Source organism: Panthera tigris, chromosome A2 (genome assembly GCF_018350195.1).
Source record: "Panthera tigris isolate Pti1 chromosome A2, P.tigris_Pti1_mat1.1, whole genome shotgun sequence".
Taxonomy (NCBI): domain Eukaryota; kingdom Metazoa; phylum Chordata; class Mammalia; order Carnivora; family Felidae; genus Panthera; species Panthera tigris.
The window spans coordinates 165898615-165922259 of NC_056661.1; the positions used below are offsets into that span (position 1 = coordinate 165898615).

The 23645-nt window shown below is 39.9% G+C and overlaps 1 protein-coding gene across 8 annotated transcripts in view; it reads right to left on the reverse strand.

The window, feature by feature from the left end:
- The window catches only part of LMBR1 (limb development membrane protein 1), a 151160-nt gene that overhangs the window by 12101 nt on the left and 115414 nt on the right, over nucleotides 1-23645 (reverse strand). For 6 of the 8 annotated variants that reach the window (XM_042976402.1, XM_042976430.1, XM_042976407.1 and 3 more), the window contains 6 exons: nucleotides 23342-23422; nucleotides 18184-18260; nucleotides 17466-17543; nucleotides 14714-14787; nucleotides 14395-14485; nucleotides 13089-13155 (listed from right to left, as the gene is read on the reverse strand). In XM_042976402.1, coding sequence (XP_042832336.1) covers nucleotides 13089-13155; nucleotides 14395-14485; nucleotides 14714-14787; nucleotides 17466-17543; nucleotides 18184-18260; nucleotides 23342-23422 — 468 coding nt within the window. Of the gene's footprint in view, nucleotides 1-7839; nucleotides 8057-13088; nucleotides 13156-14394; nucleotides 14486-14713; nucleotides 14788-17465; nucleotides 17544-18183; nucleotides 18261-23341; nucleotides 23423-23645 lie in introns of all 8 variants that reach the window. The other 2 variants (XR_006214011.1, XM_042976418.1) reach the window with 2 other exon arrangements.

Sequence of the window (23645 nt, forward strand, 5' to 3'; positions counted from 1 at the left end):
AATTGTAATCAAAAAAATAAAAGCTGACATGGTTTGGTTATATTAATGTCACACAAAGTAGATTTCATAGCTAAAAAGATTACCAGGAATGAAGAATGTCATCTTCATTAGCCTAATTATAAAGGGGTCAATTCATCAAGAGAATGTAACAGTCCTAAATATTTATGCATCTAATAATACCAGAACTTCAAAAATACATGAAGCAAAAAAAAGAAATGTAGGAAGAAATAAATAAATCTGCAATTGTGGTAGATTTCAAACCCCTTCTCTCAATAACTGATAAAACAGATAGTTAGAAAATCAGTAAGGATACAAAGAACTTGAGCAACATTATCAACTAAACTGACCTCATATTTATAGAACACTCTACCCATGAATAGCAGAATACACCTTGTTTTTAAGTACACAAAGAAGATACATGAGGACAGACCATGTTCTGGGCCATAAAGCAAGTCTCAATAAATTCAAAATGATTCAAGTCATACAAAACATATTTCCTCACCATAATGAAATTAAATTCGAAATCACTAACAGACAAATATCTCTGGAAAATCCTCAAATATTTGGAAACTAAATAACAGACTTCTAAACAATCCATGGTCCAAGAAGAAATAACAAGGGAAGTCAGAAAGTATACTGAACTGAATGAAAATGGCAACACTTTAGATGAAAATTCAAGGAGGTGCAGCCAAAGCAATACTTAGAAACTCATAGCGTTGAGGCAATGCTAGAAAATAAAGAAGATCTCAAATCAGGGAACACAGCTTCAATTTTAAGAAAGCAGAAAAATAAGACAAAAATAAACCCCCAAATAAGCAGAAGAAAATAAACAATAAAGAGTGAATCAATGAAAGGAAAAGAGAAAAAGAACAGAGAAAAATAAATGAAACCGAAAACTGGTCCTTTGAGAAGGTCCATAAAAATCAATAAACCTCCAGCAATACTGTTAAAGAAAAAGAGACAGAAAACACAAATTACCAACATCAGCTATGAGATAGGTAATTATCACTGCTGTGCACGGATACCTCTATCTATATTAAAGGGATAATAAAGGAACCTTATGCCAAAAAAAACCTTGACAACATAGATGAAATAAATTCCTCAAAAGACATCAACAAAGCTCACTCAAGAAGAAATAAATAAGCAGAGTAGTCCTCTACCAATAATATAAATTTAATGTGCTGTTAAAACCTCTCCACAAAGTAAATTCCAGGCCCAGATGGCTCCACTGATTAACTATTTCAAACGCTGAAGGAAAAAACCCAATTCTATAAAAACTCATCGTCTCTGTCCATTACAGCCGCTCTAACAGAATAGCACACACCGGGCGGCTTATAAACAACACACATCTATTTCTCACAGTCTGTGGCTAGAAGTCCAAGATGTCCGGTGAGGGTCCACTTCCTGTTTTACAGACAGCTATCTTTCATTATAACCTCCCATGACGGGAAGGGCAAGGGAGCTCTCGGGGCCTCTTTCATAAGGGCCCTAATCCCACTCATGGGGGCAGAGCTTCACGACCTATCACCTCCCACAGGCCCCGTCCTCCTAATACGATCACACTGGGGATTAAGCTTCAACGTATGAATTTTCAGGGAGACACAAACATTTAGTGTATAGCATTCATCCAGCAATTTGAAGAGGAGGAAATACCTGTGGATAGTTTCAGTGAAGATAGCATTACCCACATAAGCAAAACCTGAAAAAAGATATCAACAACAACAACAACAACGAAAAGAGAACTATAGATCTATGCACTCGTACAGATGCAAAAACCCTAAGCAAAATTTTATCAAATTGAACCCAACAGTAAAAAAAAAAAAAAGTTTAAAAAAAAAAAAAGGATAATACGTCATGACCAAGTGAGGCTTATCCCAGGAATGCAAGATTGGTTTAACACTCAAGACTCACCCAGGGTGATTTAGCACACTAACCAGAGTCTAAAAGAGAAAGCCACAGGATTACGTCAGTAGATGCAGAAAAAGCATTTAACAAAACCCAGTAAACATTCCCGATAAAACTCCAGCAAAGTAGAAAAGAAGGGAACCTCCTCAACCTGGTGAAAGGCATCCACCAAAATAAACAAGTTAAAAAACACTACAGTTCTTATCAGTTAACAGTAAAGGACAGAATGCTTTCTTCCCATGGTGGAAACAAGCCAAGAATGTCTGCTCTCACTACTTCTATTCAACATTGTACTGGAAGCTCCAGATAATGCAACAGATGAGAAAAATAAATTAAAGCACCCATGCTGGAAAGGAAGAAGTAACACTATCTTTATTCACAAATCATTAATCATAATTATGATTAATCATCAACGAAAACCAACAAAATCTACAAACCAGATACTATTACTAATAAGTGAGTTTAGCAAGGTTGCAGAATAAAAGACCAATATACACAAATATACCAGCAATGAACTGTTAGAAATTAAGTTTTTAAAGTAATACCATTACAATAGCATCAAATGTCCTAGACCTAAACAAAAACGCAAACACGGCCGAGACAAATTAAAGAACTAAGTAAGTATACAGTGTTCAGGGACTGAAAGATTCAGTGTTGTAAAGATGTTAATCCTCTCCAGTTTGTTCTACAGACTCAACACAATCCAAAATCCTCGCAGACATTTGTGTGGAAAATGACAAGCTAGTTTAAAAAGTCACAGGGGAATGCAAAGGACTTAGAATAACTAAAACCACTCTCAAAAAGAACAGACTTGGGCTTGGGGATGGGGGTGTGGGGGGAGAACAGACTTCACTGCCTGATCTTAAGTCTTACAATCAATCCACAGCAATCCAGACAGTGCAGTATTGAACTAGAGACAAATAGAGACATCAATGGAACAAAATAGAGTCCAGAAATAAACCCACACCCACACATACACAGACAATGGATTTTCCATAAAGTTTCCCAGGCCATTCAGAGGAAAAATGAATAGACTTTTCAAGCAGTGGTGCTAGAATAATTGGCTACCCATATGCAAAAAAAAAATAAATTTCAATTCATCCCTCATCCAATACACAGAAATTAACTCAAAATGAGTCATGGATCTAAGTACAAAACCTAAAGATATAAAACATCTAGAAGAAAACATAGGAGATAATAATCTCTGTGATTTGGGGTTAGAGAAAGATTCAGTAGATATAACACCAAAAGTACAGTCCGAAAAGAAAAACTGGTACATTTGACTTCATCAAAATTAAGGATATTGTCCTTTGAAAGATATTGTTAAAACAATACAAAATAAGCCAGCAATTGGGAAAAATATTTGCAAATCACCTATCTCGATAAGGAACTTTTATCCAGAAGAGGTAAACAGCATCCAACACTCAAGAATGAGGAAACAACCCCCATTTTTTTAAATGAGCCAAAGATCCGAAGAGATACTTCACCAAAGGAAATACACAGAGGGCAAATGAGCACTCTGGTCATCTGGGAAATGCAAGTTAAATCCATAAAGACATATCACCACACACCTATTAGAATGCCAAACATTAGCTCATGGACTATACCAGGGCAGGCTCCCCACACGCTCGTGCTGAGAACGCAAAATGGGTAAGGACTCTGGAACAGTTTGGCCGTTTCTTAAAAAGTGAAGCGTACACGAGGCATTCCCTTTCCAGTTATTACTCAAGAGACAGGACAGCATGTGCCCACACAGAGACTTGCACGTGAAAGCTCAGAGCGACTTGACTTATAACAGCCGAAAGCTGTAAACAACTCTAACGTCCTCTGGTGGGTGACAGGATAAACAAATCGTGGTCTACACGTAAAATGAAACACTACTCAACAATAGAAAATGAACTGCTGGGGTGCCTGGGTGGCTCAGTCGGTTGAACGGCCCACTTCGGCTCAGCTCATGATCTAGTGGTTCAAGCCCTGCATCTGGCTCTGTGCTGACAGCTCAGAACCTGGAACCTGCTTCGGGTTCTGTGTCTCCCTCTCTCTCTGCCCCTCCTCTGCTCATGCTCGCTCTCTCTCTCTCTCTCTTTCAAAAATAAAAAATTAAACAATTAAACAAAAATGAACTGTGACACACGCAACAACCTGGGTAAATCTTAAAATAAATACGCTGAGTGAAAAAAGCCAGACAAAAAACCAGTACACATTGTATGATTTCATTTACATACACTTCCAGGAGACATGAACTAATTTATAGTTACAACAAGCAGGTCAGTGGTTGCCTGGGGATACGGGGGGGGGGGGGGGAGGGGGGGGTTGGTACAGCGGGACAGGTGTGTGGCAGGGACCATGTAGGGCCAAAAGGAAACGTTCTGGGGTGACAGATATGTTCACTATTTTGATTGTGGTGATGGTTTCACACATGTACAAGTAAGTCAAAACTTGTGGGGAAGAAAAAAACCCTTGTCAGTTCTACACTTTACATATGTACAGTTTATCGTATGTCAATTATACTCATTAAAGCTGTTAAAATACATCGATCAGGCTGCAGAATATAAACCCCATATCGTACATGCATCTCTCAGTTTATGGCTCTGGCAACGAGATTTAATTAGAAATTCTGTACTTCTAAGTGTTTGCTGTTGTGTTCCAAGTTAAATATTTATAGTATTTTCCAGTCACTCTCATATTCTTGCGCTGTACGGGTGTGTAGGCGTTACAATGTAAGAATGTAAGATATTTATTCCCTTTATGGAATTGACAGCCTTCCTAAGAAGTGCAGACTTTCACAACATACTTCATGTTCTCCTACCTCTTTCCAGCACAACTAAATGTCTTTGTACAGAGTAAAATGGGAAGCAAAAAGCATGGGTTCCCGCACATGCACTAAAAGCTGTGTGCAGACAGATCATCCCTTTCTTCAAGGAGCTCACAGCTTTATGGAGGGAAGAGAAAAGTGAGCACTTAGATCGCAGTGTGCTCGGTGACGGGGCAGACACGTGCAGAAGGAAGAAGGGGTGACGGGAGAGCACATAGGCTCAGGGAAGACTTTCTCTCCGGAGGTGCTGGCTAAGCCGAGTCTCGAAGGACGGGTTAGGTGAGCCACGGAATGGGCGGTGCACACAATCGCTCGTGGCAGATGAAGTCACACGGTTCAAAGGCACGGAAAGTAGAGCAGAGTCCTCTGTGCTCAGCCAGGACACCCGAAGAACACCCCGATCACTAAAGGTGGTTCCGACGGGCGGGGCTCGGAGGGGCAGGAATCGACACTGGACACACGGGCAGGGGCTAGGTTGCAGGGACCTCCAGTGCCACCATAAGGAACCAGAACCTTACTCTAATGGCCAAAGTCTTCGAAGCACAAAGAGTAGGGGAGTGACAGGATCACAGTGACATTGGAAGAGAAGGGGAGGAGTGCTAAACTGGCCACTGAAGCTGGAGTGGGCTGTGCCTGGAGAGGAGGGAGCAGGGAGGGTGTTCCCGGTCCGGTTCTGCCCATCCTACAGAGACCTCGGCTGCGACACTAGGGTAACAAACAGAGAACACTCAAAAGTTGACTCGCAATCATTAAAAATAAGTAGACCTCAAGTTCAATTAGATTTTACCACATCAGGGACACAGACGAGACAGCATGTATTTACTGTCCACTGTTCTACTGTGGGAGGGTGTTCAGTAAAATAATAGTCTACTGAGATGAAATTCATGTATCATAAAATTAATGACTTCAAAGTAAACAGTGCACTCAGTACATCCACCATGTCGTGTATATCTATCTAGTTCCAAAACACTCTAGTTCCGACACTCCACAGCAAACCCCAGACCCATCAGGCGGTTTCTCCCGATCAGCCCTCCCCCAAATCCCTAGCAACCACTAATTCACTTTCTCTCTCTGCGGTGGAGTTTCCTACTCAGGACAATTCATGTAAACAGAATATTACAATACGTGGCCTTTTGTGCCTGGATTATTTCACTCAGCACAATGTTTTCAAGGTTCATCCATATGGTATCACTGTACCACTCCTTTTCCTTTTTTTTGTTAAATTGTGGTAAAACACGCACAACACAGAATGTGCCATCTTAACCATTTTCAAGTGCACAGCTCAGCAGCGTTGAGTGCATTCATGCTGTTGCACAATGAACCTCCAGAACTTTCATCCGGCAAAACTGAAGCTGGACGCAGTAAAGAACAACTCTTCACCTCCCTCTCCCCGCCAACCTGGCCCTGGCACCAGCCCCACTCCCGACTCTGTGATCGAGAGACTCTGTGATCCTGACTCTCGGATCGAGATCTGAGATCGCAAGAGTGATCACACAGTACTGGTTTTGGTTTCGTGACTGGCTTATCTCACGTGGACACCCTTCCTTCTTATGGCTGAACAGCATCCACCGTATGACGAACCACGATGTGTTTATGCACTGAACTGTCAATGAACTCTTGGGGTGCTTCTACCTTTTGGCTGGTTATTATTATAAGGGTCTTTTAAAATAATAAAACTAAGATACTTGGTCAAACAAGCTTGGAACATGGAAATAAAGACAACCAGGATGGAAGCAGGACACCTGAAATTTCTTCACCGATTCTGAGGCCACAATCCACACTCAACATGGGGCACCCAGTGACACCACAAATATTTATTAACTAGATGCTGGAAGGGATAAAAAGATGCACGAAATATGGTTTGGTCCTTTAAGGGATGTGAAGTCTCTCGGGAAAGCCATACACACAGGTAAGTATAACACCAGGCTGAAAGCGTGCCCAGCTTCATGTGTGACCAGCGTGTGACTCGGCCTTAGAGGACGGGGAAGAACCCGAAGACAGAGAGACTGAGGAGAGAGGGCTGGGGGAGCAATGCGAACCCAAGCTCAGAGAGGGAGAAATGGAGTTGTAAATATCACTCCAACTTTAGTCAGACTATTTATACGCTACAAATTCATTTGGTCCTGATATGAAGGCAACTTAATTTAGCAGTCCAGATGAAGTGGAGTATGTGAATTTTAATAAAGTGAAACCCAGTGAATGAGAATGATAATCACTGTCCAAGAAGCACCTAAGTGCTGATTTTTCACACAGGTGAAGGGTTAAGCCCCCCCAAAGCGGACAAGACGGTCTACTCTCTTCCTGAAGGAAACATCCAGAGACGGGGCCTCCGCAGCGTCTCCCAGTAACACTTCCTCGCTCGGAAAAGTAAACACTTCCGTTCTTCAGCTTTGCTTTCACTCGCTACTCTATTCTCCTCAAAGAATGAACACCCGTCTAGAGTCCACCTTATGAACATTCCCTAACAATAAAATATTGTTTTAAAATCACACACTCAGCTCTCTCTGCTTGGCTGTTTACACAAGTCTGATTCTTTTCACTTTTTTTGTAAGGGAAACGGGAAGGAAGAAGCAAACGTGTGAAATTGTTAGCAAGATGAAACTGAGTGTCGCCACTGGGTGTCGGCATGAGGAGGGAGAGGCATCTAACATAACTCCCAGGTTTCTGCTTTGGCCCTTCAGATAGAAAGTGGCCAAGGACTGAAGGGAAGTACAGGGGAGGGAGGGAGGGAGGGACTGACGGACGGACGGACGGACGGAGATACGCACACACACAAGTATAGATCCTACAGTAGGGACGGAATACACAGTTGGGATAACCTGCTCTTAGCCCAGGGGTAGGTGCTGGGTTGGAGGTTTGGGTTTGGGGACAAGTGTATGCGTGTAGTCGAGGAGCAGTAAAAGAGATAGACAGCTAAAGAACGGCCAAAGGAGGAAGAAAACAACAGGGGAATGGGGACCAGAAAAAAAGAAGAGAGGCGGGAAGTGGGATTACAAACAGCAAATGCCACGGAGCAATTAAGGTGAAAACAGAACCCACAAGACGGCACAATTAAGAGGTCACTGGTGACCTGAACAGAAAGAGATAATTAAGTGTTCTTGAGTTTGAAATTCACTTACAGATGACTGAGTTCCAGTACAGGAAATGATCTCGAAACCTTTTCCTCTTTTAATTCCCACTGGACAGCACACAGAAGTCAGGAGTCAACAGAAGAAACAAGAACGCTGACCCAAGAGTTAGGATCCAGGTAACCCCAGGTGAGGACTTCACAACTCCCGCGGAGGCACCAGCTATGTCCACATACGCACGCAAGATCTGAAGACCTCTGAACAGGGGCTTAGGATTAAAACAGGTGGTCACAATGAATTTTAGCTTGATCCCTAATTTGAATATTCTTTATAATGAGAATCTGTTCACGTCTATACTTGTATAATTAAAATTAATTTTAAAATAAAACTTCCTACAAATAAGAAGATAATATGCTCACTGGTCTCAGAATTGACTATGTACAGGTGTACTATTAAGTATTCTCAGCCAGGTTAGAGGTCTTTATTCTTAGTACAAAGACCCTTACTGTAGTTTACTGCCTAGTTTTAATTGTAACATTTTAATTACTAACATTTTAAAAAATGACATCTTAAGCCTCCTTCTAGCTAAATTATCCTAACTAGAATTATTTTCATATAAAACATATTTTACGACTATCTGAATGATGTCAACAGATGGCTAAGTTATTTAGTTAATGCGTGGCCAACGTGACATTTTCTCAGACAGACTCTATGTCCTGAAACATGAGCAGGCATCAGAAGAACCTAACAAGTAGATCCTGAGAATATAAGCATTTAGGGATTGAGCATCAGTTAGTCTCCTAACTCTTTTAGACATGTGACACAGAATACTTTCTCTTTATTGTTAAAAATCATTACTAGATATACAAATGTATTATTCAGTTATGAGAACAATAGTAATCAACCAAAAGGCAATTAGTACCACACTCTCTGCAATGTAACAATATCAGTAAGTCATCTACAAATTTTTTGCTGAGAAATTTTCAGTAGGGAGTTTAAAATTATCTTTACATCAAAGTCATAGTTAGGAATACTTCTTATGATTTATACTTCTATTTTGCACTTGTCATTTCTTTTTTTTAATATTTAGTTATTTTTGAGAGAGAGAGAGAGAGAGAGAGAGAGTGAGTGAGTAGGGGAGGAGCAGAGAGAGAGGGAGACACAGGATTCGAAGGGGGCTGTGCATGCACAACATAGAGCCTGATGCGGGGCTCGAGCTCACAAACCGTCAGATGCTTAACCAACCGAGCCACCCAGGCATCCCTTTACTTATCAATTCTAAGCATCGTTTGCTTTTGTTTTACACTAAGAATTGGAGAGAACTGGTCCAGGGTAAAGATTAATAGTATATTCACGAAACCCCAAATAAAGAACTCTCCAAACTGCCCTGGTTTTTAAACAGGTTCCCTTGCTCAAGGAACAAAAGAGTAATCCACTTTATCTCCTGCAAGATGAGGGCCTAGGTGGGACCCATCGATGAGAAACACATGGAAATAGTAAAAAATTCAAGGTGATTCAAAGGGATAAATGTTTTTGTTTCTGTTTTAATATCATAAGTACATTTTCTTTTAAAACTCTGCAGTTGGGCCTTACATAATTACAAGTTATAGAAAGCTTCAGGATAATAAAATAACTATAAAAATAATCTTAAAATAGAAATTAGTAACAGTCCTGCAAGGTCTGCTGGTTGCATTTGAGAAAAAATTCTCCTGTTAAAGGAGCCTGCAAATAACAAGGCAAAAAGAGGTCAATCAGTAGTTTCTTGATTAAGCAAAATAAAAAGCGTGTCAGCAATCGTACACAGTCTGTTCTTACAGAATTCACTCCTGCCTCTGGAGTATTTCGTTGCAAAGAGTTTGGGCATCCACAGAGTCCATTCAGCCTGGGCCTGCCCTACACTCACCTGGCTCACCGGCCACCTTTATGTCTGTGAAACCAGACAGTAAACTGTTTACACACTTGGACATCAAGTCCCCCAAAATGTTGGATTCTTCTAAACTGACATCTAAAGAGGCAGCAAAACAATGTTTTGGAAATCATGTGCACTGCCGTGGCATTACTCTTAAAGAGCTTTCAAGAGTTCGAGTAAGAAATGCGAGACTCAGAATCTTTGTGTTTCCTACAGACAACTACCATTTATATGAATTATACCCGACTAAAAATACATGGTCAAAGTCTTTCTCCCAACCTAATTCTCGCTGCCCAAGTAATATGCTTATAAAATCTACTCTTGTCGTAATTTTTTCAGATCAGTACAAAATTTTCCATACTCAAATATAAGATGCTGATCAAAGGAAGTCTTTAATAAATTTGTCCTATCACCCGGGCACTGGAGCCTGAAGCTACAGTTTAATGATGCCTACGGTGCGCCAACAGTGCCAGTCAGCCCTGAAAACACAAAAAACTCAGAGAACATTTTTGAAACGAAAATACCAACACATCAATCCTTTCATACAGGATTCAAGGTTATTTTCAATGTACAATTAAAATGAAAACCATCACCAACAAATGGCTGAAATAAGAGGAAAACTGCTCGCATGCAGGTAACGCGGGGTTTTCCTCACTCTTTCACTTCTCATTTCACTGCAAGTGACGAGGTGCTGCTGGTGGAATTCACAGGAGCAAACGAGAGCATTTAGGGTCAGGGTTTCCTTGTGAGAGGCAGTGAGAAAGAGTGACAAATTTCACAGCTTGGAATCTGGTTGTTAAATACATCCTCTATTCTGGGCTTCTGGGCTTTTCAGCTAGGAAATCAAAACCCTGTTCTACACTAGGATAATATTCATGACAATTCTCCACATCTCATCTTCTTAAAATCAAAGACTCCGTTCCAAAGGGTTAATAGAGGAATTACAAAGTAACTCTCTAGTTTGCATTTCCCATAATACTAAAATAAAGCTTCTTCTTTTAGTCTAGAAATTTGCTTTTTTAATACTGTGAAAAGCCTCCATGAATCTGTTTAACGTATTTACTTCTTTTCATCTATTCAGTGCCACCGGGCATAACACGTAATGCAGTGCGTGTTGATATTTTGCAAAGCACCACATGACTCACTGTACCCTAATGCACTCCATTAATCCTGTTTGGACAGCTGGGCCCAGGCATTTGTTAGCTGCATTTTAATTGTCCCATCTTTCTTTTTCTTCTTGTTATTTATCTCTATGGCAAACCACTCAGGAATTTAATTTGTTGATCTTCAAAAAGCAAATTTTGCCATTAATTTGTTTTCTTTGTATTAAAAGTACACTCAGCATGTAATGCGCTTCCATAAAATCGGTATATATCACTAGTAACCATCTTAAATAACAGATCACGCTAAGTGAGTTTCGTAACTAAATGGTAGGGTAGCTATAACATCACAGAAATTACTTGTTGGACCGTCACAACACAAATGATACCACTCAGTTATAATTGAAGTTACTAACATGCATACTTTCGGCATCTTCAAGATTAACACACCATAAGCAGATGTCAAAACAATAACTAGTCCTATAAAGCAAACACAAAAGAGGTAAGACCACTGAGTAAATAAGCTTTGTATTCGTCTCTGCAACAGTGGTCCCTTTACGTTGATACTTAGATTTCACTTCTTACTAAAACACGAAATTCTCTGTAGCACATAACTATACAGTCTCTATTTTCTTCACACAGCCCACTTCCCTGATTGGCAGCGAGTCTTGAATAAATAACAGAGGCGATATGAGAGGTAAACAAAAGCAACTCAAAGCTACTAGCAATTTTTGTTAGGAGCGAGTTGCTGAGGTTGAACGATGGGATCCTTCTAATCATTTGTGAACACTCTGAAGTTGAAACCTGAGTCCAGAAGGCCAAACAGAACTGCTTGGCGGAAATTTTTGTCTGAAATAATATTTCACCAAGAAGGGAGATCACAGCCTGCAACAGTGCTTTATAAAAGATAAGAATAGGCCAAATGAAGGTCTGTTCAACTGTCTCGATGACTAAGTAGAAATATATTACTGTTCAAAGATGATCAAAATTCCCATAAGTTGAAAACTTAAGAAAACTGTATAAATGACAGGCAAGTAAGAAACTAAAAAACTAATGGATCTCCTTGAAATCTGCATGTGCTCTCAAAAACCTCAGTTTTCAAGTCTATCGCACGAACACAAAGCAGCTTAAAATAAATCTTCACACATTTTCAATTTTTTAAACCACATACTAAATTGTAAGTTTAAAAAAAAACATTTCATATAATAAAAACTAGTTTAATATTTCTAGACATTCAACATCTTTTTTTGAATATCACAGTTTCCTCACTGATGAGGGACCATAAGGCAAGCTGAGGGCAAAGTACATATCCCCACCCTCCCCACCTCTGGTGGGACATGTGTGATATTCCTCAGACCCTCCTGGCTGCCTAAGGACAAAGGAAAGGAAAGGAAAGGAAAAACTGGCTAACTGATAGAGATCACAGTCCTACAGGACGTGAATCTCCATTAGTTTACAAATGTCTTAGTAAATTACAAGAAAAAGCCAATGTTATCAATAGCCTAATCTCCAGAAACCTGTAGACTCAGTTTCCTGGAGCCCCAACATCACCATCCCCTCCACAGTGATGTGGGAAGCAAAGGCAAGAAGGAGATGACAGGTAACATTAAATTTCTTTATAACCTGCAGCCCATTCACAAACACTTGAGGCAAATACAAAGTATAACGTTTCTCCAGGAACCCCCTGTGATCACGATGTTAATACCTCACTAGAGGGAAAACAACCTTAGCGTGACCATAGCCAGGCCTGCAGGATCCTGTGAGTCCTCAGTAGCATATGTAAATCTCCTTGGAAACTTCCCCTGAACTTTATTTACCTCCTCAACTCCATAGTAAATAACCAGTCACTCTTCACAACCCCAGGGCAGCATTTTCTGCCCACGGGTCCTGTCCCTGTGCTTTAATGATCAACTTTTTGCACCAAAGACATCTTCAAGAATTCTTTCTTGGCCACTAGCTCCGAACCCCACCGTCACCCTAATACCTCATCACTCACGAGAGAACTCAAAAGCTTAACTAGTCAGTGGGAAAAACTGTCCGTTGTTTGGAGAAGGAATATTTTTTTAAAGTATTCCAAAAAAAATGGTCTTTATTTGAAAAAAGTAAAGTACTGTTTTGGTATAGCTCTCTATACAAACTACAGGAGTTCTAAAATCGTCTGGAAGGACATATTATATTCCAAAGGATGATTTTTTGGAAAACGTTCAGAAACTAAAAGTCAAGGCAGAAGTTTAGAAAAGACACAGTTAAAAGGTACGGACCTTAGATGGACATTTCTCACATAAACTTACCCAGCGTTCTTGACATCACAGGCAGGGCAGAGCTCAGGACCAAGATGGACACACAATTCCCAATGATCTGTGCGGGGGTCAGAAGCAACAGTGGGCAGTTAGACTGCAGGACGATAAATACAATCAATCCATTCATATTCTGGGAACTTACCGCGCACTCTCCTCACCCTGTACTATTGTACTGGCTTTGGTTAATTTCTCAATGATATTAGTCAATATGGAATTCAAAGAGAATAAGAGATGTTTTCTACAAACACTCAGAGTCATATGTCAGTTCTACCAGATATTTACAGCATCTGGCACAAGCAGGAAGTTATAGAACACTTAAATTACTTTCTGTATACCTCAGACAATGCATTTTACGTTACTGACAGAGGTTGCCAATTTTAAAAAGGTTTGCCCGTCAACTAAAAAAGAATGAACACGTTTAATACTTCTCACTATATTTTTAAAGCCAGACTACTGCTCAGGAGATATCATTTGTTCAACTATTCTAAGATTTAATATCAAAAAGCTAGAAATCTAAAACCCCTAAATTCTAGTGATTCATTTCCAATGTGCCCTATGCTTACTCTAAGGAGCTGAAAATACTGATTAATACTGACGATCACTTAAACTAGATGCTAAGCATCTCAAGAAGTCCCAGCATTCTATAGATAGGCAAATCAAGCGCACGAAGTTCTCTTTTGAGATAGGCTGGAAAACATGTGATATGTAATAAAAACAGAAGCAACCAGCAGCTCTTACTAGTCATTTTCCAGTGACAGCCTGTGGGAATATCTTAAAAAGATGCGGTCACTATATACGGTAACAGTCTTTGTTATTCGAAAACCAGTGACACGTCCTAGGAAGTCAAATTAGCCTCAGACTACAAAACGTTTCTGAATGGAACTCTTCCGTCTTGCTTTAATTATTCAAATTTGAAATACTTGGTCTCTACTACTTGTAGCAACTAAGTTCTTCAGATTTCAAACAAGCTCCCTGAAGTACAGTTTGCACAATCAAAGTTACTCATTAGCAACACGTTTTCTTCAGAGGAGAAAGAGTCCTTTCAGGAGCCTTCCGCAGCCAGTTAGCAAGCGCCGCGGGTCTGCGCATTTACAAGTGAATGGAAGCCGTCCAAATTAAACAGAGCAGCACAACCTTTTCCCACTCATTCAGCACTCCGAAAATCTCGCAGTTTGCGTTTATGCGATTTACAAACAAATACCTATCACCGCAAACGAACCATTCAGGGTGATTAGGACATAAAACACCTCCTTTGCCTTGGAAGGCAAAAGGGAGGCACAGCCACCTAAGACTTTACCTTTGTCATAGTTGTGTCATCCTTCTTGGGAATAAAGTTTCCGAAAAACCGGAGGCTATAGAAACCGACGACAGAGGACACCATAAGATAGCTGTGAGAATCAAGGAAAAAACTCCCCAAAGAATGCAAGTTTCCTTAAGTTCTCAGCAGTCTTCAAAAAGTCTTAAGGCTCAAAGGGAAAACAACAAAAAGCCACTTGGCATGCTTGAGGAAGACTGACTTGTTTTTCCTTCTAGGCGAGTGTCTTAGTAAATTACCACTGTCCCAGAAAACTGGACAGAAAACTTGTTGACAGAATGCTGAGTTAAAGAAAGGATACAAAATCAAAATGATCTCAAGTGCAGCTCCCACAAAACCGAAAGCAGACAGAGAAGCATTTCCTATCCCAGGGCCCTGTGGGGGAGAAAAAACGCTTTCAGAATGACACTATATATTTGGATTCCCTAAGACTATTAAATAAATATCGGAATTAAGAATGTTTCATACTCTGGAGTAACATCTACATTTTTAAAGGACAATAAAATATGACATGAGACTGAGTTCATCAACTAATTGAAGCACATGTTAACAATTTTAGCAAACTCAAAACATCTCCGAATTATCTCAAATGTAATTTACTTATCAAAATGATATTATGCTTATTGTTAAGTCCTGAATATTACTGGAAGCAATTTTTATTCGTAGGAATAAATATATAATTATTTAAATGAACCCTAAGACAACATATAAAAATTATACAATTAAAACATGTCAAAGTAAGCTAAGCATACAGAGAAAGTGAATGTGCATATCCTATTTCCACACTTGAAGGTTTTCTCTCCCCAAATCTTCCTTAGGAATTCAGACGTTTTTTAAAAATATAACTTAATTAACACAGACTTTTTTTAATGTCATGCTATGCATTTTTTCCTAAACATTATACCTATTCTCAAAATCTATCTTTACCTAGAAGTTAAAAAACAAACAAAACCTAATATTTATTAATGAGACCAGACAGGCAAAAAAAATAATAATTTCTTACTAAAGTAGAAGCAATATTTTCAAAGTTTGCCAATTAAAGGAACTATTCAAATATGAACTACTGTCAGCTTTAACAGAAGTACCCGGAAAATTAAGAAGGTATAGTCAAGCTAAGAAAAAATAAACCAATAAAGTGGTGCCTGGGTGACTCAGTTGGTTAAGGATCTGACTTCAGCTCAGGTCATGATCTCACGGTTCATGAGTTCAAGCCCCACGTCAGGCTCTGTGCTGACAGCTCGGCCCGGAGCCTGCTTCGGATTCTGTGTCCCTCTCTCGCTCTGCCCCTCTTCCGCTCATGCTCCGTCTCTTTCTCTCTCTCTCTCTCAAGAATAAATAAGCACTAAAAATTTTTAAAAATAAATAAAGCAATAAATAATATCATACGTATCATATATACATTCTAATTTTGGCATAAAGAAGTAAGAAGAGGGGCGCGTGGGTGGCTAAGTCAGTTAAGCATCTGACATCAGCTCAGATCATGATCTCACTGTTCATGGGTTCAAGCACTGCATCGGGGTCTGTGCTGACAGCTCAGAGCCTGGAGCCTGTTTTGGATTCTGAGTCTCCTTCTCTACTGCCCCTTCCCTGCTCACACTCTGTCTCTCTCTCCTTCAAAAATAAATATTAAAAAAAAAAAAAAAAAAAAAAAAGAAGTAAGAATACCCATGGTAATTTCATATACATAAATAAGGCAAAGAACTTATCAACTTTTTCTCAATCTTTTGAGAAAGAAATGAATAATGCTAATAATAGAAAGCTTATTGCCTGGGCTGAAAAGCATTTTGGAAATATTCCATCTCGAGAGAAGACCTACGGGCAGGATTAAGATGATGTGATGTATTGATACGATCACACATGGACTCTACCAGGCGTGAGTCCCCCTCTATGATACGCTAACGGATGGCACAAAAGTGTAGCATGGGTGCTTGGGACTTACACAGTGTGCAATATCTAAAGGAGGGTCACAAAGTGAATAGGGTCACCAAGTCACGGTAGGTGACTTCCTGCTCTATCAACGGATTTGGGTCTAATCAAAAGCTAAAGACCAGGCTGTAGATGAAGGAGGACGGTCTAGTGTTGTTGTCTGCTTGTGGAATGAGGTACCCAGAGCATTTGGCAGACTAGACACCAGGCAGTGACAGAGGGCACAAGGTCCAGCAGAAGTTAGAGGAGGGCAGGATCTAAATGGAGAATACGGCTGCAAACATTAGCTCTGAAAAGAGCAGGGTGTCTCCGTCTTAGACCCAGGGAAGAAATTTAGGTTGATATTGGCTTTTTTCTATGAAAAGACAGGTGTATCACCTGTTTAGAGGGAGAAGTGGCACCAAAGCCTGAAAGAATTTGGAAGCCCTTTCTATGGGGTATGGGGAGGCTGCTGACTTGGAGAAATATTAGAAAATGTTACAACGTAAATACTATTTTAAGGAATCAAAAGCGTACAGAGACACCTAGAAGTACGCCAGATATGAATCTGTAGTGATAACTACCTTCTATACAGAGAATATATCCAAAAAGGCTGACAGAATTTAAAAGAATCATCAACTTTTAAACAAGCGAGAAAACACAATTAATTCATGAAAAGATGTACATCTGACTCTTCTCCAGTAACTAAACTAAATGATTTAGTAAACTGAATCACAAAATGTGTCATTCTTTTGAAGCATAAATCCCTACAAGCCATATATTTGGATCTTTGGCAAAGACAATGAATCAATCTAAAAAACTCCTCCGATACCACTATTTCACAGAGTACACATTTTCTTAAAGAATCACAAATATGAACTTCTGTTAAAAAACAAACAAACTGTGATACAAAAGTCTACAAGGAAACTCTGGTATTTGGTAAAAGGGCTGGCCAACCCAAAGTAGGAAATTAGAAACAAAAGACACAGTTTACAAACACTGTTTATGAAGGCTGTTTACATAAAGAACTTCATACAATCTGATACATACTTGCAGAAAGGTGAATGTTGTAAATTACTTATTTTAAAACACTCAGGGTATATACGAAGAGCACTTGTGCAAAAGAAAAGACTTTGAAAGCACTTTACCCTTGTTCCCTTGGGCATGGCTGTTTCATCAACCAACAGGCAAAGAATATTACAGGCCACCAGGAGGACCGAGATGAACTGCAACACAGACAGTGAGCGTCAGTTCTCAGTGAGCGTCGATACACATGGATGAGAATCTCAGTTGCTGACCAAATACATGCTTCAGTTAGTGGAAAAGCAGGCAAGACCAAAATTCTATGTAGAAACAAACTGTAAGGACTCTAACTGCAAAAACTCCAGAATAAACTCTAACAAAAGCCTCTGCAAATTACTACAATTTCAAAGCTTGTGACCAAAGCTAGTACTAGAAACCCAGTTACTACCTGACTTCGCCAATTGGAAACCCACAACTCCACAGATTTAAAATATCATGACAATGTTATCAGAACTAGTTTAATGATGGAATTTTCATATCCTAGCATAGAACGTGAAGCAGGGGGCATCTGCAACACCTCATCTCTTGATTCTACCGGACACAAAAGAATGAATTTCCTGCTTTCATGAGGAAACAGTTAATCTTGAGGACTTTTTAAAAACTGCCATTAATTTCCATTTTTACTCTATTGACTTTTTCTAAATAAAGGTACAGATGGATTCTAATCCTGTTGATGGAAAACCAGTTTACTAGAAACCATTTAGCCGAGGGAGTTGCCATACTCAAATACCAAAGTAAATAACAAATAATTTGCTTTATTTAACTAGGCAAATAAATTCTTACTGTTTCAATAAGAAGGAGAACCATAACAGCGGGATACACCAAATTTCTTTCCCATGCTGAAGCTTTTTTTCGCCTCTCTATTAGAAAAAAACAACAACAAAACACAACAAAAGATTTCCAAAGGTTCTCTCATTCCCCAAAACTCACAGTTTCATTCCTTATTGCTATAACCAGTATGTATTATTTTTATATAATTTTTTTTGCAAAACCCATAAATTTTTAATTTTCCTCTACAAACTATAAAAATCAAAGTTTTAAAATCACTTTGCTAACATTAAATAGCTCAATCCTATAATGCTTACATTTTATCTCTGCAAAGACATTTCAGTTGCTAATGAAACATACTGTTAATACACAGGTTACTATGAAAATTTGGAAATATCTGTATTTGATACAGATTTACATAATGATACAGATTTGAGTGAATAAAGTAACGTGATTAAAAATCCCCTCTAATCCAAAGATAAACTCCTCTAGTTTTCTAGAGGCTGGAAGCAAATTTCTGGCTACAACAATCTACCTTCTATCACACCAATCCTCACGCCATGAACGACTGGTAAAATCAAATCAAACTTAACTCAGAACAAAAATGTGCATGAAGGAATCAGAGCTACCAGGACAAACTTGTGAGGTCAACATTCTGTGAAATGAGTCAGCGTGAGCCCTCACGTCTGCACTGCCTTTCCCTGCAGACTTCTCCACTTTCCGTGCAGACTTTTCCAACATATAACTGGCACGGCCCTGCGAGGCTGAGACGTCAAGCAAACATCAGTAGGTAAAATTAAATGATGCTAAAGCAATGCTTTCAGCAAACTCAACAGGGTCAGGAAAACAAAACTCGTGTGGAGTTTGGGGCTCCCAAGGCAGCCGGAATTTGAGAGGCTATGACCAGAGAAAAGGAAAGAAGAAAGAAGGGAGCCTAACATTCAGCTTCTTGTCCTTCCAGGCACCAATGGCTGAGAGAGCAATAGGAAGAAGCTGAGTGACAGGAAGAGGCTGAGAGAAGAGACTGAGAGGGCGACAGGAAGGTACAGCAAAGAGGAGGGGCAAAGCTTCTGTCAGGCTCATGTTTCTTGAGGCGAAAACCAAAGTTCGGAGTTCGTTAAGAAGATGGGATCAGAGCCAACAACGAAACACCCAGGCTTTCACTTCAGAAGCTAAAAACTAAGAGCAAGACCAAAGTGCAAAGAGACCGGCCCTCATGAAGGGCACGACCCACTGTGGGATGATCACCAGCCCAGACAGAGGAAGGAGTCATCCCTACTCCAACCGCCCCCCAGAAGAAAAAGCGAATCCTCTCTAGGAAGAAAACATTATCCAGAGTTTCTACAGTTTGGTGTAAGAAATGTCTGACAACCAAATGTTACCTGGAGATACGACAGAGAAAGAAAGAGAATAAAAACAGACTTTCAGTTTATCCAGATATTGAACTTATCAGAAAGAGGCCTTAAAATAACTGATTAATAGGTTCAACAAGATAAGCGACAAGATGGCAACTGCCGCAATTTGAATCCAGAAAATAACCGAATGGAAATTCTAGAACTGAAAAATACGGGAGCTAAAATTAAGAGTTCAAGAGGAAGTTTAGCAACAGGACACAGCTGGAAAGACAGTGAAATGGGAGACACGTCGACGGAAAATAGCACAGATCAGAGAATGTAAAAAAGGAGGAGAAATTCAGAAAAAAAAAAAAAAATGTAGGAGTGAAAAGGTCCAGCACATGTGCAACCGGAGGCTAAGGACATAAGAGAATGAACAGAAGGGGTATCTGACGAGGTAAGGGCCCAACCATTTCCAAAGCCGGTAAAACACGCTAAGCCATATGCTGAAGAAAGGCGGCAGATCTCAAGAAGAATTAACAAAAGGAAAACCAAACCCGAGCACGTCAGGGTAAAAGTGCTAATCAAGGACAAAAAGGAAACCTTACAAGCTTTCAAAAGGGCAACAAGACAACTTTCAACTGGAAACCAGAAGACGCCAGAAAGACATCTTTTCAATGTGAACTACCAGATAAGAACTCTAAATTCTGTGAAAATACCCTACCGATGAGAAGGAAAGGAAAAATGTTTTCAGATAAACAAAAACCGACAGAATTCATTGCCAACAGACCAGCACTAAACGAAATGCTAACAGATATTTTTCAAGCAGAAGCTAAATGAACACTGGAAACACAAATCAGGGGCACACGAATTTAAACACCAGTGAAAACCACTTCACGTCCACTAAATTGGGAAAAGTGTAGAGTCCCACGTTGTCACTTGCTGACAGTAAAGTGGAGCAACAGGAAGTCTTACCCACGCCTGGAAGAAATGCAACGTAACACAACTACTGGGAAAATAATTCAGCATTATCTTAAAAAGTTGTATACCCACATACTCAATGACCCTATAATTCCACTTCCAGCTATGTACCCTGAAGAAACAGAGAAGTACCAAGAGATATACAGGAGAATGTTTATACCGATATTACTCATAATAGCAAAAGATAAGAAACACATCAAATATCCATCAACAGCAGAATGAATGAACAGACGACATGAAGTTGTTTACAAAGATGAAAACGACAGCAACCTATTGAAAGGGAGAAGATATCTGCAAATTATGTATCCACTAAAGGGTTAATATCCAAACTCTACAAAGAACTTGGACAACCCAACACCAAATTTAAAAATGAACAGAGGATTTAAATAGACATTCTTCCAGAAAGACACACAGATGGGCAAAAGACACATGAAAAGGTGCTAAACATCACTCATCATCACGGAAAGACAAATCAAAACCACAATAAGATATCACCACACACCTGCCACAATAACTAAAATCAAAAACACAAGTAATAACAAGTGTAGGCAAAGATATAAAGAAAAGGGGACCCTTGTGCACTGTTGGTGGGAATGCAAACTAGTGCAGCCACCATGGAAAACAGTATGGAGGTTCCTCAAAAAATTAAAAATAGAATTACCAAATGATCCAGTAATTCCAATACTGGGTATTTACCCAAAGAAAACAAAAACACTAAGTCAAAAAGATATATGCACCCCAATGTTTATTGCAGCATTGTTTACAATACCCAAGACATAGAAACAACTCAAGTGTGCATCCAAAGACAAATGGATAAAGATGTCATATATACATATTTACACACACACACACACACACACACACACACACACACACACACACAGGAATATCACTCAGCCATGGAAAAGAATGAAATCTTGCCATCTGCAACAACATGGATGGATCCAGGTGGTATGGTGCGAAGTGAAACAAGTCAGTCAAAGACAAACACCTGTGGAATTTAAGAAACAAAACAAAGTAAAAAAAGACAAAAAACCAGCTCTTACTTACAGAGAACAAACTGGTGACTGGCAGAGGGGAGGTGGGTAGGGAGACGGGTGAAACGGGTGAAGGGGATTCAGAGTACACGTATCACAACGTGCACCGGGCCAGCTACAGAATTGCTGAATCACTGTATCACACCCCTAAAACTGATGTAACACTGTCTGGTGATCATACTTCAATAAAAAAAGAGAAATAAAAACGAGCAAATTTTCAACAACACTGGACTTCCTTTTCAGGGGCCAATTTACCACCCAGGCTGAAACAGTTGAGAAACCAAAAGTCACACGCATATGAAACAGTTTCGAGACACTGGACGTGTGACCACAGAGAGACGGTGATCTCTGAGAGATGCCCTGTGTTCGCCCCCGCTCAGTGTCATGAGATGGTGTGCTAGCCACGGCACAGGGCGTGGGAACCCAAGCAGGGCCCAGCTCATTCCTGGAGCGGAGGACGCAAAATGGGAGTGGGGACAGACCAAGTTGGCTGGACTGTGCAGAGCAAAGTACGACAGGAAAACTCCTCAGGGGAAGAACTCCGAGGATCCCGAAAGGGTCATCCTTAGTCTTCAGCGGGCTAAAGATCAGCTCCGGTCCACGAGCAAACAGCCCACAGCTGAGGAAAGAGCCACTCAAAAACGCCAGAGGGAGCAGCATCCAACCATCACCGAGGGCCAGGAGCGGGGCCTGTTCCCGCGACACAGCGACAAGGCCTCAGAAATCAGCAGCATTATTGCCTTGATGTGAGAACAATCGGCCCTACGGGAGATGCCGCTCTGGCCCCGCCTGGCAGGCCTTCAGAGCGAAGGATACAAAAATACAGCGCCCAGCAGTAAGACTCACAGTGTCCGCTACCCAGTCAAAATTTGCCAGGCAAGCGTAAAAGCAGAAAAGTACAACCAATGATAAGGAGCAAAGTCAATCCGTTGAAATTTATCAAGAACTCACACAGAAGTGAGAATTAGCAGATAAAAACACTGAAAGGGTCATCACAACTGTATTCTGTATGATCTGAAGAGTAGAGGGCACAGACTAATAAACACGTTGGAGTCCTAGAAGGGATAAAACAAGTCTAAACAGGACTTCCAAATATAAAACCTGCAGGGTCTGAGAAAAATGCGATAGATGGGATTAAACGCAGTTTTCACACTCGAAAGAAAAGATTAGTGAACTTGAAGATACAGTAATAGAAACTATCCAAAACGAAACACACAGAGAAAAAACCTGACAAATAAAGGAAAATCCTTGAGTTTGGGGCAACTTCCAGGGCACCCGTGTACATATAATCAGAGTCCCTGAAAGGCGGGCGCAGAAAGGAAAAGAAAAAAACATCTGGAGGAATAATGGCCAAAAATGTCTCAAATCAGATGTAAACCATAAATTCCCGGATCCAAGAGACTCCATTAACCCAAAGAATAAGAAGCATAAAGAACACTACTCTAAACTACATCTTAATCAAACTATTCAAAGTCAATGATAAAGAGGACATCCTAAAAGCAGAGAGAGAAAAAAGACAGTTTAAAAGATGATGACAGAAGATTACTTGTCAAAAATAATGCAAGCAAGGAGACAGTGGAGTGACATCGCTGAACATCAGCTTCTAAAAAGTCATTTTACAAAACAACAAAGAAGGTGAATAGACAAATGTTTATCCTCTCCCCAAACTAAAAGACAGTCTTTATCAATAGCTTCGGACAGACTGGAAGCCTATAACCCTCACGAAACATTTCATAATTTTTGGACTCTTTCAGACTACGGTCGAGTTTCTGGAAAGACAGCAAGACCAATACACGAGTGACAAACAAAAATGTACAGTACCTAATTTTGTCTTAAGGGTCTTCACATTTTCAAGTTCTTGTTCCAACTCCATTATATTGCATTCCACTGATGAAGACAGTCCTAGCAAAAGCAAAAATATTTTAGGAGTATAACAACAGAACCCAACAGTATAGAATGGGTAGCCCTCACATTTAATTAAAATACAAGACAACACATTACAAATCCTGATCATGGAGAATAAAAACAAATGCTGATTTGTGATTCACAGAAAAGTATACCCACTTCTTTACCACTCAAAACATCCAAGTTCTTGCTGATTAAACACTACACGTTTCCTAAAGAA